The sequence below is a fragment of the Varanus komodoensis genome, unplaced genomic scaffold, assembly GCF_004798865.1.
Source record: "Varanus komodoensis strain SLA01 unplaced genomic scaffold, ASM479886v1 scaffold24, whole genome shotgun sequence".
Lineage (NCBI taxonomy): Eukaryota > Metazoa > Chordata > Lepidosauria > Squamata > Varanidae > Varanus > Varanus komodoensis.
Genome location: NW_025335641.1, coordinates 8,210,040 through 8,231,257, shown reverse-complemented (window position 1 = coordinate 8,231,257; position 21,218 = coordinate 8,210,040). Strand labels below are relative to the sequence as shown.

The 21,218-nt window shown below is 40.5% G+C and overlaps 1 protein-coding gene across 3 annotated transcripts in view; it reads left to right on the top strand.

Annotated features, from left to right (window-relative positions):
* Positions 1-21,218, top strand: part of EVI5 (ecotropic viral integration site 5) — a 78,159-nt gene that overhangs the window by 47,880 nt on the left and 9,061 nt on the right. For all 3 annotated transcript variants that reach the window (XM_044432589.1, XM_044432588.1, XM_044432590.1), the window contains 4 exons: positions 1,891-2,049; positions 7,321-7,467; positions 10,320-10,415; positions 13,802-13,897. In XM_044432589.1, coding sequence (XP_044288524.1) covers positions 1,891-2,049; positions 7,321-7,467; positions 10,320-10,415; positions 13,802-13,897 — 498 coding nt within the window. The remainder of the gene's footprint in view (positions 1-1,890; positions 2,050-7,320; positions 7,468-10,319; positions 10,416-13,801; positions 13,898-21,218) is intronic.

The following is a 21,218-nucleotide window of genomic DNA, read 5'->3' as shown; positions in this document are numbered from 1 at the left end:
CATAATGTTCACTGCCCGCAGTAAGCACTCAGTGCGCGACCACACGACCAGTCACAAGCCGAGCAGCGCCACAAGTCGAGCAGCGCCATCACAACCAGTGCGGACGAAGTACACATGCCTTGGACTCGACACACACGCAGGCCGCATGCACCGTTTTCATGATTTTGCCACCGACCTGCTACGCTCGACAGGGCGATTCAAATCCACGTGGACCAAACATCAAATTTTCAAAAGTTACTTTTAAAACTTGGAAAATCTGTCGAAAAAAGGTGCCAGAACTCTGTTCCGGTGCGTTCTCTGACAAAAAAAGCACTGCATGTGAATATTATGCTTGCAGAAAGTCTTGCAGCCCTAAGAATTTTCACTAAGTCGCTCTGTACCGGAGCAAGATATGGAGTTGCAATTGCAGAAGACTTATACCTGGGATCTCCAACATGACTCCTTGCCTATCCTGGCTTTTATTTTACTTGTTTTTTTTTTAAATAGGAGGCTGGCATGCTGCGAATTGCAGTGCTGCCCTTTCCATCTTTGATTAAAAGGAATGTTTTGGAGCTCAGATCCATTTCTGCCTTATTCATAGGTTCTTGGATAATCAAACTTGCTTTTAGCATCATTAGTTTGCCTTCTGGGAATTGTTTCATGACAGATCTTATCCACCATAGTAGCTTTTTTATGACCATCTTGTGAGAGTACCCATGATGCTTTCAAGTTTCAAGATTCCTAATGTGAACATCAGCCCCTGGTTATATTCATTTACTGAAGAGTAAAGGAGAATCAAACTGCAAAGTAATGCTGCCCTGTTCTGGAGTGTGAAAATGGGAGGAAACTGCAGCTGTTTCCACTGTTGAGCAAATCTTTATATTGGTGTATATACGCTCTTTCGACTCAAGGGCTTCATTTCAGTGGTTGGAGTAAAGCCAAATGGGCAGGGGAAAATATCAGCATATTTTAGCTGAAAGCGTTTATTGCTAGTAACTAAGTCTGAAAAGGCATTTAAATCTTTCAGAGTGGGAGAAAACCTTGAGAAAAGCAGGTAGACTACCATATGATTGGTTATTTGGAGGAAGGCTATGAATCCAGGGAAGGGATGTGACTTTCTGGGGAACCCTGGAAGCTTGGAAGTTCATAATATTGGCAAAAACGTTCAAGGCCTTATCAGGCCTTTTTGTTCTTACGTGTATCTGTTGGCTGAAAAGACTCTGCTTTTGTATAGCTGTCAGAGGCAAGACAAACTTACCCTGCTGCCTCCTTCCCAGCCAATCAAGGCAAGATGCATTTAACTACAGTCTTTCTTGTGTTAAAGCTGGCAAGCTAGGCTGGCTCTGTGATTTAAAAAATGGAGTATCACAGAAATCAAATCAACCATGAAATTAGGATACCAGGTATTAAGGAAATACTAATTATGCTAAGAAGTTGGTTCCAAGCTGAATCCCCCTGCTTCTTTCCTTGCCAAATGGAGTTAGCTTCCTGCTCAGAGTGGTTCCTGCTCTTTGCGGGCCAGACAGTGGAATGTCAGATGCTACTCGGTTTAATCCTTTGATCTGACACAAGACTGGAACACTGATCATGTTACAACCATCCCGCTTTATCTCTGCTTGTTCAACAGTGTTTCCCACAGAGCAAGATATAGTCTAGTTCTTACCAGCTTCTTGGCTTATCTCAGGGCATGTTGATCTCAGTATTCCAGCTAAGAATTCCAACCCTGCCTCTTCTTCCAGTTCTGATTCAGGTTTCAAGGTAGCAACCTTGGAATTGTGCATCTTGGGAGAATGAGGACCAGTTTTGCTTATGTTGACTCAGGATTGTTCAATTCGTCTTCTTGCATCTTTAAGTAGAAGAATTTGTTTGGTTTTTTAAGGCTTTGTGTTAAAACATAGCAATATTTTTTAGCGCCATCTAGTTCGCACTTCTGGAAGATGGAAAGATCCACCTAAAAAGAATGCTGTAAATGAACTGCAAGATGAACTAATGACAGTCAGACTCCGAGAAGCAGAAACTCAAGCAGAATTGAAAGAGGTAAAACAAAGGATGATGGAAATGGAAACACAGGTAAGAGCACTAGTCATGCAAAGAGTATTAAATATTAGGAGTACAGAAGCTTAGAAAATCGCTGGTGAGGTTGTGCAGGTTTATTTATTTATTGATGGATTTATTTATTTAAAATATTTATATGCTGTCCTAATTGCAAAAAAGCCTCAGGACGGCTTACAAATAAATAGCGTAAATAATTTTGCATATTTTAGCATATGCAATAATTAAAATATGCATAAATAAAATTCCCGACCCACACTGGCTGCAATTAAAAACATAGAAAAAACAATATTAAAACTTATTAAAATACCGCTAGAATAAAAAGGTCTTAACCTGGTGCTGAAAAACAAATAATGACGGCGCCAGGCAGACCTCTCTGGGGAGTGCATTTATATCCTGCCTTTTTCCTACAAAGGGCTCAAGGCAGCTTACATCTCCTCCTCCATCTTATCCCCACAACAATGACCCTCTGAGGTAGGTTGGGCTGAGAGTCTGTGACTGGCCCAAGGTCACCCAGTTGGCTCCATGGCTGAGCGGGGACTAGAACCCAGGTCGCCTGAGTCCCAGTCCCATGCTCTTAACCACTACACCACACTGGGTCTCATGGAGGTTCTCTCCATACCTCAAGCACCTGCCAAAAGGGTGGGTGGCCACAGCACAGAATGGAGCAGCCATGATCAGCAGAGCTGACTCACAAGTCAGATGAAACAATTATAGCTCCTCCCACTCTGCATTTCTGTCCCCTGGAGCAGTGGCAGTGCAGGGCAGGAAGAAAGAAAGCTGCTGAGAGCTGCCACAAAGTGCTGCTTATGCACTTTGGGGATGCCTATCAGAGTTGCTTGCCTGGCAGCCTCTTGGCTAGAGCAACAAGGATTTCTTGTTGGCCTTGCCAAGCAGTTCTACAGTAGTTTGGGTTACCCCTGAGCTTGTGCTATCTAGTTTTGGATAACATAGCAAATTAGGTGTAGCTATGAAACCTACAAGCCATGGCCCATCAGGGTAGCTTACAATGTATGGAAGATTTACAGAACACACATCATGTAAAACCAGTTAGTATGTTTGGATGTGGGAGCCATAGTTTAAAAACTCCATCCTTTTTTAAACCTCTTGGGGTAACTTACAGTAATGTAGGTTTCCAGGATTTTTTTCCATATGCAAATAAGTGTAGTTTGCATCAGGAAAAGGTTGGATGTCTAATTTAATACATTTGCTTGAGTAAAGAACAATGCCAAGACTTGTTCCAAATCTATGATCTGAAATATGTGTGAGAGAAAATTAAAACACACTTAATGTAATATTATATAGATAGAAATTTTTACTGGAATACTTGTAAAAATTTGATTTTAGGGGAAGAGCATGTATTTCTTTTGCCTTTGTTGCTTGGAAGCCATCAAACCTGAAAGCTTCTGAGGTTCTGCCAGGCCAAAGCAGGTGGGGTAGAAGGACCACCAGAGGCAGCCCCTGTCTTCCATCTTCGCTGATTTTCACTAGATGGGCTTCTTAACCTGGTAGCAAAGTCACTTTGGAGGGCAAGGGAAGAATGTGAGAGGCTTGGGAAATCTAATATTCTGGCTTCTCCAGTTTGGCCTCCCCTCTGATCAGAACACCTCCTTCCTTTTCTTCCGCCTCCAAAGTTGTTCTTCCAGCCTCAGAGGGCACCAAGTATGTTTCTTTCTTTGTCAGGTGTAAGAGTTGCAGGAGGGGACATCAAATCATCAACTCCCCCTTCCAAGGCCAGAATACAGCCTCCAATCTTGGAAGGATTTTTCAAAGCAATCCTATAGCCCCTGGGATGCTTTGCTGGGAATCACAGGATTGTTCTCTGACTGTTCACATATAAGAAAAAGTCAACAGTAGTGAAAAGGATCAGTATGCTAATAATTTTGGCAGCATGAAGAACAGTGAATGATAAGCTAAGAAGCAGCATCTGTTTCAGCAGTTTAACAATCTCCCTCTTAGTTGAAGCTTCATTTCCACTGTCCGGGCTCCTTAGTTTCATTTCACAGTGAAGCATATTTCAGTTGATGTATATGTATTTGCTCACAACCTTCCTAGCAATAATCACCTGTGAAACATTGATTACAACTTGGAAATCGCCAACTCCGTCTAATAGTGTATTTGCACTTGATATCTGTTCATTGCTACTAATGAAATTCTAGAATGGGGCAGGGGAAACCACTGTGAAATTTTCTGCCCTGCATTACTGGTCATAACTTCAAAGACCAAACATTTTCACAGAGAGATTATTAGCTTACATGGGGTATATCCCCCTTTACCTACCTTGAGATCGTTGGAGGAAGCAGGGGATGTAAATGTTGTAGTTATTTTGTGTGATGTGCTTTTAAAGTTACATTTTTAAATCTAGTTTCAAAGAGATTCCATTGTTTCAGTAATTGCTCTTACCTTCCAAATTAATTGTTCAAGCAGTGCTTGAAGAATTAATTTTTAACTTCCTTGTTGCATAGCACTGTGTTCAACATCTGTCAGCTCACACAGCCTTATCTTTTAGCTTGAAATCCATGAGATTTACAACACCATAGGTACTGTTTCAGATCAATTGAGACTTCGTGTTTTCTGTGAAGAATTTATTCTGGCTCAGTAGAATAAACATGGGGTATGTTCAGGTCTTAATAGTGCAGAGACAGTTCTTAGACTAATGTTAATTTGGGGCAAGTATGCACTCTTCCCCTCATCATTAAGAAAGTGACAAATTAATTGGGCTGTGTGGGATTGGATACATCTCCTTGGCTCCCAAATCTTTGTAGGGACCAGTTGGGTGCCCTGTGTTCAAATAAATTCAGAGTTCATTTATTGCTTTCATTCATATACGTGCTCAAAACTTCTGGGCTGAAAGTCCTGCTCTGAAATGAACACCTTCATTTTTAGCAGAGGAGCCCTCAGTAATTTGTAATGCATTGGTAATTTTACCAGAACTTGTTGGTTAGTCCTAAAATAACTCTGTAGAGTTCAAGATTAAACTTGGAATATGGTGGAATTGATGCGTGAATTTTTTTTATACAAAAAGTACTGTGGAAATTTCCATTGAAGAAGTAGATGCATTTATGACAGCATTAGAGGAGTTATGCAATAGAAATGTGAAATTTCTAATCCATAATAGTGCCTTTTGGTCTACTCTTGGAAATTTCATGCTACTTATTAAACCTTGTAAGGCCAGCAAAAATAAATCAATCTTTTAGACCTATTCAAACTGCTAGGTGTATTTTTAAAAGTTTATGGCTGGGTGAATATATGTCAGAGTCTTCTATAAATATGAAATTGAGTTTGGATCCAGTTTCTGTGTAAAAAAGCTCATCCTGCCTATATGCATGTTTTTTAAGAATATCCCCCATTTTTCATTTATTTATTTAAAGTGTTTGTATCCAGCCTGCTCTAAAACAAGTCTCAAGGCATTTAACAACTGTGTTAAAACAGTAAAAGCAATTAGTAAAAATAACGGAATAAAAATATAGAGCAGTTATTAAAACAATTGATGGTGCATCCTCTAGCAATAAAAAGCAATTCAGTACAAATATTTAGAAAAACACAGATCAATGCAGGTTCTTAAGAATCAATGTAACCAACCTACCTAATCTAGCAAGTTGTATGGGCTACACAGAAAAAAATGTTTGCACTATTCCGTTCAGCCAGTAGGAGGTGCAGTTGTTCTATTTGGTCATTGCTTACAATGTGATAACACAAATGTAATGTCTGCTTTCCATAGAGACAAATCTGCATTTAGTAAAATGGTTTGCTTTGAATAAGCAATGCATTCCTGTAAGTGATGCACATATAAATACACGTGCAAAGCTCAGAGGCCCCTGCTGTAAGCAAGCTTAGCTTCTCATTTTAGTCAGCCCATCTTTCAAAGTACATTTGAAACATGATGTAGGAGAAACAGCAAAGAGTCTTGTGGCACTTTAAAGACTCTGCATAAATTTGTACAGCCAACTTCATCCGATGAATCAGTTTCAGGAGTATATGCAGAGCTTCAGGTTTATATTCAGTATGCATGGCACATATGCATCTGATGACATGGACTGTAGTTCACAAAAGCTTGTGTCAGAATACATGTGCTCATCTTTTATGAAGGTGCCATGAGAGACACCTTTTTTGTTGCAGCAGGAAAGCACAACTAACCATTGGAAATTGTTGCAATGGACTCATCATCATCATCATCATATTTCTATACCACCCAGTAGCCAAAGCTGCCTTAGAGGAGGTATTTGGGCTATGCAGGTGATTGCTAAATGAAAGTAAAAGAAGTCAGATATCCAGCTTGTGCTGGTATTCTAAGCTGCAATTAGTTTGGATGATCAGCCTGAATGCATGACTAATACTACTTAACTAACAATAATATTTATGCCATCCTTTTAGGAAAATTAACTTGTCATTGCCCACAAATGGGGTGTGATAAGCTGGACAGCATGAATTGCAGTCCTGAAAGAAGCTTTCACTTCAAGAAATAGAATAGGTCATGTTACTCCAGAGTGCTTAAAATCTGTTAGGCCCGTGCAAAGATAACACTGCAGACATCCCTTACTTGCAAATATAGAGAACTCTAGGATTCTTTAGGTGGATCATTCACAGGAAAGACTAATATTTTTATAGGCTGTTCATAGGCCTAATGGTAGGTTGGCTGTCACTCTCATAAGTGCTGTTTTGTGTGCGCACACAAGCCCCCATCTTCGCTCTGTGCTTATTGATGATCAGTATCAAGGACAAGTCTATACTAGATAGATGTCAGCGAGCAGCAGCATCTGTTTTAAACTGCCTGTGTAGATTTTAAAGAGGTAGCTTTTAAGGGTTGGAGACTGGCAATTCTTCTCCTACTCTAGCCCTAGGGGCCACTGTTGCTTCCAGTTTCTGGTAAGATCAAAGCAAATACAGGTGAGGAAAAGTTAGTGAGTATATGATTGGCAGCTTCTGACAAGGAAGCCAAACCACCCACTCCAGCTATATCCTAACAGCAGGACCACTTGGTGTGTCATTGGACAACCCATCTGAAACACTTAACTAGTTCATCCAGCAACTTTTCAAGGGAAACTACTAGAGCTGTTTCTCTTCTGTTGAGTACCCCATGCATGGTGAATGCATAGTGTACTGTACCAATGGAGTATTTACAGCAACAAGTAAATAATTAGGTCTTAATGTGATTGTGATGACAGTGCCAGCTATGCAGTTTGCAAACAAGGAGATTTTCATTAGTGTATAGATAATTGACTACCACAAATGCATAGGGCTGAGGACTAATGTGTTTCATTTTCTTTCCATGCCAATGCCCCTTATTAGAACCAGATAAATAGCAACCATTTACGGAGGGCAGAACAAGAGATTACCCATCTTCAAGGGAAGGTTGAACATCTCTCTGCACAAAACAAAGAACTTCTGGCTCAGCTAACTGAATCGAAGCGAAAGCAAGCAGAGATTGAATGCAAGGTACATATGGTGGATTATTAAAAAGTAATAAATGGATATAGTTAAAATCATGATCAGAACTAGCTATATTGGCATTACCTATATTGATATCATGTGATGTTAACTATTGTTTTAACTATTTTATCTGATTATTAATTTTAGTTATGTTTTTAAAAAGCATAAATTAAAATACAAAACTAAAATTAGAATTTAAAAATTGAATTAAAGCTATCAACAGTTAGAATACTCTGAAAATAAAAGTCTTTGCCTGATGCCAAAATGTGCAGCAGGCATCTTCTTCTGGCAACTGATTTCACCAGTGGGGCACTACAACTGAAGAGGCTCTGCACTGGGTAGCCGCCTTCCTAGCATCCTTTAAAGGTGGTTCCTGATGAAGATCTTAGGGTCTGGATAGGCTTATATGGATGGAGACATTCCTTTAGATGTTCAGGTCCTAAACCATTTAGGGTGTTGTATATTAAAACAATCCTGTTTTGCCTGGCGCTTTTAGGCGTCAGGCAAACCCTTTTTATTTTCTCAACATTTTAATGTTTAATTGATTTTAACTGGGGTTTTATTGATTCAGATTGTCAGATGTTGTGGTGTTTTGTGTTATTCTTCTCATTTTTATTGTAAGCCATCCCGAGATGCTAGTGGTGGACGGGTCAGAAAAGCTTTTAATAATTAATTAATTAATAGCCTTGAAGCAGGCCCGGACTTCAGTTGGCAGCCAGTGCAGCTGGTAGAGGACTGGTATTATATATTTACTGCTTCCAGTCCTTGTTAGCAATCTGGACGCTATTTTACTGTTGCAGGTTCTGTCTGTCCAGATAAGTTGACAAATTAAGTGGAACTGGTAAGATACATTCCTGGCACGCAGAGCCCATCTGGTTCTCCAGGGACAGCTCAGGGTCCAGAAATACTCCCGAGTTCCAGACCTTGTTCCATAGGGGGTGCACAGCCCCTCCAGGACAGGTCAAATATCCTCCATCTGACATGAGACCTGCCTATCAACAGCACTTCTGTCTTGTTTGAATTAAGCTTTGATTTGTTGGCCCTCATCCAGCCCATCACTCCAGTCAGGCACCAATTTAGAACTGCCACTGCCTCTCTGTGTTAAACAGACTAACAAATCTTTGATTTAAAAAATCATGGATTTTAGAATCATATTTGATTTTTACAGCAGCACATTTTTTTTTGGAGAGTATGCCCAGAAAACTGCTACAAGTTTCCTCAACGTGCTTTGAAGAATTATTGCGCCTATTTGAAGGCAGAGTAAAGTGCACAGTGTGACATTCATATTGAGCAGCCCTTTCATTTATACAGTTGCTGCACTTGGGATATTTGTGTAAACCTCATAAAATGCAGGTGATTCATCCAAATAGCGAGGTTTCATAGCCTTAAATGGTCAGTAATACCTTGGAATTAAGATTGGCTAGAGTTTAAACCAGCTTCATAGTACTTGTACTTTGGAAACACTCTTACCTAGATATCGATAGAGTTAAAAAGAAACCCTGGCTAAAGCATTGTACTAGGTCATCAGATAGTGTAGTTGTGGGGAGTTAGATTATCAAAATCCATTGGAAGCAGGGGAGATGGCAGGGGAAAGATCTGAAAAAGCCATTTGGACAACTCAAGAATTTTGAGTATGCCACTGTTTCTACCACTTCAGAGCCTTGCCCACTCATAAAACTTTTCTAAGAGACCATTGTGGGATTTATGGTATGAGCACATTTCCCTGTGGGTGCAGCTGAGTCTGATGTGTCGATGCACCTTGAGGACTAGGCAAATGTCTGGTTCTGTGAAGAATGCACCCACATAACATAATGGTGGAGGGGGAATCTGCGTCATACAGTCTGCACCCATTCCTCTTTTGTACCTTGTTATTGTCATGTGTTCAGTCCTCTGTCCTACTTAGTAACCCTTTTTAAGTGTAACATGTTTTTTTCTTTGACATGTATTGATTTTACTCATCTGTAGGATACCAGAATGACTTGTAAGTGTTCTGCAAGGTCAAATGTTATTTTAGAGGTTGCCTTTAAATTGCAGGCATGATCCTTTATTAGGACAAAACTAGATATAACATTTACCAATAAAGTATAGTCCTAGCTAAGAAGCTGTTTTATCTTCAGTTAATATTCTGCAGTGAAAGCACAGGGTACTGACCTGGCTTGGTACCCCGATGTTGGTTATTGATTTTTTTTGTTTAATTCTCAGGCTCAAACTACATGTCAAACATTGCATCTAGTTCCCTTAGTCAAAATTATTCTGTTTACTTTTATCTACAAATGGCTATACTTAATTATTGAATCTTAAATATGAACTTAGCAAGAACAAATCTTGAAAAAAAATCTTTGATTTCTATGCCATTTCACAGCTGAAGCTTTCTGGACAGTTTATAAAAATCCGTAAACAGACAATAGCATTGGAATAAAAACATAAAATCAGAAAAAACATAAATAAGGGAAATAAGGGAAAAACATAATTAACACAGCTAAAAACAGATAGTAGCAAAGACTGCAAAATATCTGGAATGGGCAATCCTCTGGGTGGCCAAGTAAGTCTTTAAAGGACTCAGAGAAGAAAGCTATCTTATAATACCCATAAATTATTGATTGCATTGTTTAATTTGAGTATGGTAATTATCTTGGAGTAATGTTGGGTAGAGACTTATTTTATATTTGGATGTATTATATTTTAATGTTATGTTGTGAGCCGCCCCGAGGCTTCGGCGAATGGGGCGGCATAGAAATGTTTTAAATAAATAAATAAAAGGCCATGTGGCTATCCGGCTCAAACTAGTTTCCCTGAAATGGTCTTAGAAATTCCATAGAAATGAGGGGATCTTTCTGAATGGTTTTTCTTATTCCTAGAATAAGGAAGAAGTGATGGCTGTAAGACTCCGGGAAGCAGACAGCATAGCAGCTGTGGCAGAACTCCAGCAACATATTGCAGAACTAGAAATCCAAGTAAGAATGGAAGCTTCCTGCCTTCTGTCTGTCCGTCTGTCCAACCGTCCTTCCTTCTTAGAGCAGTCACAGAATCCTAGAATTGGAAGGGGTCTTGGAGGTCATTTAGTCCCATCTTTGTTTGAGACATGAACTGTGATGCAGGATACAACTATAGTGGCTTTCCTCTAGACGCTTCGAACTGCAACACTCAGCATTCCTGGCGATCGCTTATATTGGCTGGGACTGATGGGAATCGAAGGCCAAAACATCTGGGGAAGACTAAATTGCCATGCCCCTAACATGTCCATCAGGCTTTCTGCTGCATCTGTAATGTTGTCTACCCGTTAATCAGGTTCAAAGGATCATGAACTGCACATGGGTTCCTTGCTCCTTGTGTGAACTTTCCTTTTGCTGTCTGTTACCATGCTTCATCAGCATTAACCATGGTTTGAGATTCTTGTAGTTCACTGTTACACCAGAATTTGAGTGCTGAGATTTTAAAATGTTTGTAGATGTACCGCTTGGAACGCTACCATAGGGAAGGGCTCTTTAGTAGTCATCATACAGATATGCCTGAATTGAGCCATGATTCATTTGTGTTGTACAGCTCAAGGTAGGAATGCAGGAGTATGTATATATGTGGAACTGAGATGAGCATAGCAATGTGGATGTAGATTTTTGTTTCTGGACTGTCTAACCATCAAGTTTTAAGAAGGCATAAATATGACCAAGAGGGCTGGGCATCTTAGAACATGTATTTGCTGCTATAAGGCTTTGGCTGTTGGGTGGTATAAACATTAAATAAATACATACATTTAGGAGACCGTGTTTTAAATACAGAATTTATTTTTTTAAGCAGTGGTGAGAATATAGCAATAACTTAAACCAAACAAATGGTCTTTCTCTGAGAGGAAGCCACAGATCTTTCCATTTAAGTCTGATCTTTTATGAAATCTTTGAAACTAAAACCGTGGTGGCCACTTCCTAGTCTGCCAATTCTAATTGCTGCTATAACTAATCTTCAGCATTGCTTTAGGACTGAACACATTATAGAATTCTCTAAGATTGTTCCTGCTCACCTGAACTGTTGCTTACAGCGGAGGAGAACTGCAGGGCAGTTTAAAGCTGCTGATCAAGATAAATGGAAGCAACAATTTACCAGATACTTTTCAAGTAGTTGTACTTATCTGAGAATCCAGGAGTTCCACTGCTAGCTCAGAGCAATTACCCTAAACCAAACAACCTTTCTGTGAAATGTCTGGGTGTAAGTGTAAGACACTTTAGTATTAAACATGTACGATGTGCTTGGTTATTGCTACACCCACATTACTACTGAAATTACTTTACTTGCAAGTCCCTAGATTAAATCACAGTTCTAGAACACTTGTCAGGGGACGCAACAGAAAGGTTTTTTTTCCCAAAATAAGGAAAATAACATTTCCTTATACATTGCCTTTATAATTTTACAATATGTGAAATAATCTCCACGGGAGGTGGTTGAGGCCCCATCGGTGAGGGTGTTCAAAGACAGGCTGGACATGCACATGGTGGGCATGTCGTGAGCGGAGCCGGCAGGAGCCGGGGGTCAGACTAGATGGCCCGGGAGACCCCTTCTGACTCGCTCTGTTTCTATGTTTCTATGATCTGTTGCTGTTCCAGCCAGCCATATTCTGTTCCTGTTGGTTCCTTTGCTTTATAAATGGTCATCCCATCTGAGAAAATGCTGGCTGATATTAGGACCTCAGTCATATTTGCAGTATTCAGATATGCATATAAAATTTAAAAGCATGGTAATCTCTTAATACTGAGTAGCAGGCAAAAATGTTCTTCGTGTTGTGTAGTTTCCACATTTGCACCCCTGGTAACTAAAAAGCGTTCGGGTTTGCGTAAGGCATACGGTATTGTTCTGCTTTATCATGTGCTGCAGAACTATCTTTCAGTGCTGGCCTGCATTAATGAAATATTTCCAGGAAAAATAAAGGTACCTTCCCAACAGTAAACTCTTACCTTCCAAGGAAATAAGTCTCACAACATCTTTCATTAATATCGGTAGGGTTCTTCACAAAGCATTTTACAAGTCCTGAAGTTCTAAAGAAAGAATTTCCATTTTCGCAATTACAGGAAACTTTTTTTTACTCTTTAAGCTATGTGATGTGTGTTCTGAAAGCCTAGAATGAATCATCCAGTCACCAAAAGGACACACATCCCCCACAACTGCCCTGGTGAAAATTTAGGTGTTCAGAACAAAATGTCATCACCATGTCACAAAAGTTGATAAGGCAGTCCTGGCTCAGGTAGGCTTCTTCTGCATAACTAACTTCCAAGATGTGCCCCCAAATAGCACTTACTTGTTACTGGATTATCTAGTTCAGTAATCTTAGGAGCAGCCTTGGAGGATAATAAGAGCACTAGCCATGAAATAAGACACATCTGTTTCTCCAAAAGGTGATTCTGATGTAATCTTGGTTTTGCCATGCATTACCAAGTTTTGAGGAAATTTTAGAATCCTCCAGCTTTCATGGCACCGTGCCCCAGACAAAGAAGTTGTTTGCTAAGTCCTTCTTCACTCTATACTTCCCACCTTTCCTAGTCTAGGAGTAGTAAGTAGGTGGGGTGTATGTTTATATACATATATACAAGCAACACACACATTCTCTCATACACACAAACACATGCATACACTTGGCATAGATAAGTAGGCTCTGGTTTCCCATGTAACCCATCTTTCCACACAAGCTGTTATCTGGATTTTGCAATATAACCTGCTTATTTTGAAGAATTCGAGCATTTGTGATATTGCTTCCAGGTGTTGGCTTTTCCAGCTATTAGCAGCAATATGCTGGATGCTAACAATTCCTGTTTCTTATGCTTCCTTACTACATGGGAGTGAGTTCCATGTAGGAAGTCCTCGTGTGCAGGGCATTTCCTGACCCACACTTCATGGTGGTGGTTTGTCTCAGCAGTGGAAATGGCACTGCTTTTAAGTCTTATTTTTTATCCATCTGGAATTCATTTTATCCCAGAGGGATGCAGAGGCTGTCAGGAAGCTAAATCTCATGAGCATTCAACAAATGGTTAGCTATTTGCATAGCAGATGATTAATGAGAAGTTAGGTCAATGGCAGCCACATTAGGAGGGACAGATTTATAATCATGTTGGTAGATTTTTGCATATAGGCAGTAAAACAATTGCTAGGTACTAAACTGGTTTGGCTTCACAGAAGCAACAACAATGTTAGAACCAAATATGGCTTGGTCATTTGTCCTCATTGCCGTTATAGAAGTAATCCATGATGCACAAGTGGAAAGCTCTAACTCCATTCCAAAAAGGGTATGCAAATTAAGGCTGAAATACTGGAGCTGGGATACATGATCAAACCTCTTTTCTTTGCTTTTTTGGAACAGAAAGAAGAAGGAAAAATTCAGGGGCAGCTTAATAATTCTGACTCTAGTCAGTACATTAGAGAACTGAAAGATCAGATAGCAGAGCTGAATCACGAGGTAAGTAAAAAGAAATCATCAATTTGGTCACGTATGCTTCTTTCCAGGATCTTGAAGTGTTTTGGGTTTTTTATTCTGATTCTGGGTAACTATTGTGTCAACACTTTCTGCTTTCTCCATTTAATAATTCTTTCTAACTAAACATCTAGAATCTTAGCTGTGCTCTGTAATTGGTGAGGAAAATGGCTTTTCCAAATCTTTAGAAAAGCACACTACAAAATCTAGCTCACTTGAACCAACCTGTATTTATTTGTAAGAATTGTGCATTGACCTGTTGATAGTATAACATTTCAAAATGCTAGAGTAAAAGTTGTGCAGTTAAATGTTTCATCTTAACCATTTACCATCCACCCCTGAGGAATGCTTAAGTTTTGGGGTTTTTTAAAATTATTTCTGCTTGGTTGGCACCACCATTTGAGCTAACAGTTTTTAAAGCAGTCAAATATTGCAGCCCCCATTTTTTATAATGCTAAAGATTAACATATGAGCTTCACTTTTACGTATATGTTGGTGGGAGACAAAAATGTGGCAAAAATAAGAAATATGAATGCCCATATAAACAAGTTTGTCTCTGGCCTGCTTGCATTGGTGGCCTGTATGCTTTTAAGCTCAGTGGCAGCTGCTGGTCTTAACCTGTGAAGCCCTAAGCAGTTTGGAACTGCATTGCCTCTCCCAACCACACTGTGCCTGGATACTGCACTGAACATTTGAGGCTTCCTCTGGGTGTCACTTTGGTTGGCAGCAACAAGGAAAAGGGCCTTCTTTGTGGCAGTCCTCTGACTGTGGAAGTTTCTTCACAGAGACCCACCTGGCACCAAGGTTACCATCCTGTTGGCACCTATATACTAAGGCATTTAACACCTCGTTGCAGAGGAAGGAGGTTTTGTCAACTGTTTTTAGCAACCCTGTTTGTATTATGTTAATATGTCATTTGGTTTTTCACTCATTTAAATTTGGTTTTTACTTTTTGTATTGAAGTGTTACAAATGTTTGTTTTATTTTGTGTTTTATGCATGTTGTAAACTGCCCAGAAAGCTTCTGCTATTGGGCAGAATAGAAATAAAACTGTTTTAGAATGTAGTAACACACATCAGAAGTCACTTTGTTCAAAACCTGGCCATAGTTGGATGCACCATCATGGCATTTCTGGTGAAATTGCCTCCCTGTATGGACTCTGTTACTCATGTGAATTAATTAATTAAAATAGCAAGGAATATGTGATGCATGGAATTCCTGTATGGTACATCTCTTTGGATCATAATAGTTAGGAATCCTGCTTTGCCCTTATCAACAGGACGGTCTGTAATCATTCCAGGACCTTTAACAATCAGTTAACTCACTTCAGAGAAATCAATATCCAGCCACCTACCATTAAACATTTATGCCCCAATCCTGCTGAGGATTTTTTTTGCACACAAATGGTTTACATGTCCATATCACTTGTCGAATTGGGAACCGTGGACCTGGCGTGTTGATTCTGATATGCCTCTGAAATAGATTTGTAGAATTTACAGAGTCGTTTCTACATTGTGTCACTTTGAGACAGATATATATTCCAGTGCACATCCACATGAGCATCATTATCAATCTGCAGGTGGCTGCTCAGTTTGTTTTATAGGTGGCTACGGCTGAAGTCCAGCATCTGCTTGAGACTTGATAGGGATTCTTGCAAGCTTGTATAAGAAATGGAGCCTGGAAGCCATTAACTAGGCTCTGGTTAGTTAATGGATGGCCAGATTCTGCCACAGTCGTCAGAAGCGTCAAGGCAGTGAGAATCTGTGAAGCACTTGCAGGAAATCCAGTAGGCTTGAATGCAACTTAGTCAGGCCTCGCCTCTTGCTTCTGCAGTGGATGCAAAACAGTATCAAGACAGAGAAGCCTTCCAGAACAGAAAGTTGCCATAGAAACATAGAAACAGGGCGAGTCAGAAGGGGCCTCCCATGCCATCTAGTCTGACCCCTGGCTCCAGCTGGCTCTGCTCACCACTTGCCCACCATGTGCATGTCCAGACTATCCTTGAACACCCGCACCGATGGGGCCTCAACCACCTCCCATGGAAGCCCATTTCACACCCTCGGGGTCCTAACTGTCAGGAAGTGCTTCCTGGCATCCAGTGCTTTTTTTGTAAGAAAAAAGGTGCTGGAACTCATGAAATTATTTACCTTTTGCACGTAGTCAATCACTGTACACACACGCACACGTCAGTTGTATAACAAAACATAACAGTCGCCGCCTGCAGTAAGCACTCAGCGCGCGACCACACGACCAATCACAGGCCGAGCAGCACCATCACAACCAATGCGGACGAAGTACACATGCATCGGATTCGACATACAAGCAGCCCGCATGCACCGTTTTAATGATTTTGTCGCTGACCTGCTACACTCGACAGGGTGATTCAAATCCACATGGGCCAAACATCAAATTTTCAAAAGTTACTTTTAAAACTTGGAAAATCTGTCGAAAAAAGGTGCTGGAACTCTGTTCCGGTGTGCTCTATGACAAAAAAAGCACTGCTGGCATCTAAATGGAACCTTGGTTGGAGCGCATCCCGCCTTCCTCTGCAGGGGGAGAACAGGTCTCTACCCATCACATGTTTGGATTACACTTGTGAAGTATTTGCTAAAAGTATTAGCTAAATGCAGGACACTTTTTGGGCAACAGTGTAGCAAGTCTGCAACTGCTTTTAAATTCTTGTTGCTTGCAGCAAGACACGTGAGGAACGCTTGCTGTGGGCCCTTAGCCTTGACATAACAGTTAAATGCTTTCAGCTTCAGCACTGCTTTTGTTGCTTGCATAGAGAGGTGGACCTCTTCAAGAAGATACTGGAACAATCCTTGGTTCAGACTGCTCTTGATGGAGTCAGCTGAAAAAATACCTAGATGGCCTCACTCAGTGAAGAAGGCTGCTGGCCACTGCAGTCAATATTCCTCTCTCGTATTCTTTCCCAGCTCTTTTATAAATCGCCTGAGCTATGTGTTTTTGTGCTGCTTCTTCGTATGTTTGGCATTCCCAAGCAGCTGTCTTGACTTCCTGTTGGATGTTGCAAGGAACAAATGTGTTATGGCGATTACAGGAGCAGCACATAAGATTAGAATTGATAGGTTTGCCCACAGGCTGCATTAACAGACCACAAAATACCTTGGGAGGCCAAGGCGAGGAGCAGTGGTTTCCATTGCAGAGCTGCAGAAAAACTTTAAAGGTGCATATCTCTGTGAAAGTTGTGTGGTGCATTGTTTTTCGGTCGGTTGTTCTTTATCATGCAGATTCCATCCCTTCTGATCTTCTTGCACTAGTGACATTTCTCTATACCATACAAGTAGTTAGCTTATATCTGAAATGTAACGCTAAGAAACTTTCCCTCAAAAAAACAATTTAACCCGCTCATTTTACACATTTAAGAATTTGAGGATTCCTCTGGTACCATGCAGTTACCATCTTCTGAAAATTTTCTTCAGCAGATTGCTTCATGTTACAGCACAGAGAAATGGCTTTTCTATTCCAAGGTGGTTTTAGATTCGGTCTTGTGAGATTAGGATTAGGTTTGTCTTTAAATGTATGCATGAAACATTTCAGTGAGCAATATTTTCTCTGCAATAAAGTATTAAACTAAGATAGTATGGGATAACTATCAATACTGTTTTTAACAAGTGAAACCTTAATTGCTGGTATTTCACGCTTAAAATTCTAAGAAGAGGTATTACTAGTATAGTATTTTTACTTTATCATCTACAAACACCAATACTTGGACTAATATAAGGGCAATTCAGAATTCCAGTCTGAACCACATCCAGAAAAACCACCTTGTTTCTCATTAAATGTGGCCTAAACTCCACTACTACATATATAGCAGCCATCCCCCGCAAAAGCTTGGCCTTCTCTGACAGTTGCCACATAAGGGGTAGGAAGGTGCTGGGACGAAAAACTGCTCACTTCCCACCTCTGAGAAAAGAATATTTCTAACATGTGTAAATAATATTTGATATTATGGGTTAGTGGAAGATTTTTACCAATACCATACCAACCCATTTGCAAAGAATATATAGATGGAGAATATGTTTGTGAAACAATTCACTGAACTTCTTCATTTCAATATCAGAGCCTTAAAGCTTGTTCTTCGTATCTCTGTGCACCTTATGTCAGCACCCATCTGATACTTGAGACCTAACAACCTAATGCAACCAGTAACCGGTTCAGATATATGCACTGATATTTGCACTATCTTTCCTTCAGATCATTTTTCTGTTGAACTAACATGAGATGGGCTTAATGAAGATCGACATAAGCCGGAGATCAAATGCCCTGCTTTTAAATGATTCCACTTCTAGAAATAAACTTGTAAACACTAAGTAATTCTAGATAAATAATTCATACTATATAAGCAAAAGGCTACTGTGGAACGGAGCTAAATAGGAGAACTTCTTGAAGACTGTAGATATGGCCATGGTGGCATTTGCCTTAATTACATCAGGGCTGCCTCTGGAAAGTCTCCAAATGCTGCCATTGGCAGATGGTTCATGAGAGCCACATAGAGAAAGCATGTGACTCGTTTACCCTGACTCCTGACACTTCCAGGTCCAATTAAAAGTGATGGTGATCATCTTAAATGCCACTCACAGTTTGGGACCAGGGTATCCAAAGGGCCTCTTTCTCATCAGAGACCCTCCTATGTGTCCCAGCATTTTCAGACCTGTGAGAGAGGTGCCTTTTCAGCAGCTGTACCTGAGCTCTGAAATTCCTGAGTGAGTGAGGCTTGTCATTTCTGCTCCTTAATTAATTGCTTTCCACTGAATGGCCATTTTTTTCAGTTTAGAAGCCCACTTGGTTTTCTAGGCTCCTCTACTGATCTGTTTTAAATTTAACTGTAACCTTTTGTTGCTGAAAGATGCCTAGTTGTTTTAAGAGATTTTGTAATGTCTGTGTTCCACTGTTTTTGGTAACCTACTGTTCTATTATATGTCATTTTTACATAGTCAACTATCTTAATTTTTAATTAGTTTGTTTCAAAAATAGGTGGGGTGCACATGTTATAAATAAATAGATAAACCTCAGCTTTACATAGAGATAGTGCTAGCGAACTCACTCCAAAATTTGTTTAGGAAATTGAATTCAACAAATCAGATCAAGAGATCAGAAATGTTCCCAGCAGAAGAAAAAAAACTGAGCAAGGGCAAAATCCAATCTAGATATTTAAAGTTGGGGTTCCTTAATATTGCTGTAAATACTTTATTTTAGGGTCATCCAACCTTCGAAGACCTGCTGCTGCCCAGGTTTGTGCAACACAATAATGTGCTGATGCCATGCAACAATGCCAGCTCCTGCATGTAAATTAACCCACGGTGGGCAGCTGTGTCACTCAAACCAGGTCAGGGAGAAAAAGATACACTGCCTGTTGTTGGGTTGTGGCTCTTGACAGAAATCGGTTCCCCATCCTACTTTAAAACATGTAAGCATCTTGCAAGAAGTAATGTGTCAGCCAGATAAAATGGGAATATAAGAACTACTATGCTGACTTGAATCAGAAATAATTAAGCTCAGCCCGTTGTGGCCAGCTAAAGGCTTCTTACTAGCATCACTTTGAAGATGTTCAGAAGAATACTGCCCCCAAACATGGAGGTTCCATTTGTAGCAGCTATAGTTAATAACTAGAGATAGGTCAGTCAGTGGAAAGTGTTTGAGCAAAGCAATTTTAAAAACCCCAGATAATTTATGAGGAGGCATTTAATTGAGAATATATCCCAGGGGCCAGAACCATTCTGGTGTTTGATGGAGCATCTTACTGTCCCACGCCTTTGGGGTTATATAAGTCAGGAGGGGGCATATGGGCTTTCCATTTATTGTTGGATTCTCATCAGCGCAAGCTAGCAGAGCTAATGGTCAGAAGTTACGGTCAAACATCTGGAGCCATCCCTGATAGGCTTGCCCTCCTTGGAGATGCCTGTCTCTGGAGGTTGAGGCTACTTGCGTCCTGCCTCCCATAGCTTCTATCAGTACAAGATCTGTTGTGAGTTTAGTATTCGCCTTTGGGCTTGCTGATACTACTAAACACAGTAGGATGAAACATTTTCTCCGGTGTTCTCCAAGTTAGTGGTTTGTTGGTTGGTTCTTTGCAAAGACCTGCAAGCAGTTACTTAGTTTTGAAAACCTATCATAGTTATTACCTTTTAACCTTTTCAGGTGTACAGATTGACCAGTCTCTTGAGTCATTTTGGGAGTGATGTGCTATTTGGCTTGGTTTCATTCTCCTTCATATAGGAGTGTCTTGACACCTTAAGTTTTATTTTTATTACTCAGAAGAGTTTTAAGATAAAAGCTTAAACCAACATTTATGCTAGAAAGACTTTCTTCCAAGCTAGCTCAACAGTTGAAAAAAATTAAGATTTCTTCCCTCACCTTACTTATACTACGTGCTATCATCACCATCATTTTGTTCCATCATTTTGTCTCCTTTCTATATCACACCAAACTAAAGCTCTTTGGACAGTTTACAACGGTCTATACAAACAGTCAATGAAAATACAATAGAAACATAGAAACAGAGCGAGTCAGAAGGGGTCTCCCGGGTCATCTAGTCTGACCTCTGGCACCAGCCAGCTCCGCTCACGACATGCCCACCATGTGGACGTCCAGCCTATCCTTGAACACCCGCACCGATGGGGCCTCAACCACCTCCTGTGGAAGCCCATTCCACACCCTCGGGGTCCTAACTGTCAGGGAGTGCTTCCTGGCATCCAGTGCTTTTTTTGTAAGAAAAAAGGTGCCAGAACTCATGAAATTATTTACCTTTCGTACGTAGTCAATCACTGTACATACACCCACACACGTCAGTTGCGTAACGAAACATAACGGTCGCCACCCGCAGTAAGCACTCAGTGCGCGACCACACGACCAATCACAAGCTGAGCAGCGCCACAAGCCGAGCAGCGCCATCACAACCAACGCAAATGAAGTTCGCATGCATCGGATTCGACACACAAGCAGTGCGCATGCACAGTTTTAATGATTTTGTCGCCGACCTGCTACGCTTAACAGGGTGATTCGAATCCACATGGACCAAACATCAAATTTTCAAAAGTTACTTTTAAAACTTGGAAAATCTGTCGCAAAAAGGTGCTGGAACTCCATTCCAGTGTGCTCTATGACAAAAAAAGCACTGCTGGCATCTAAATGGAACCTTGGTTCCCTGAGCTTTGCTCCGCTGGAGCGCATCCTGCCTTCCTCTGCAGGGGGAGAACAGGTCTCTACCCATCTCCATGTGACACCCCCTCACATACCTGTATGTTGCCAACATATCCATATCCAATGAAAATATAAAATCAGT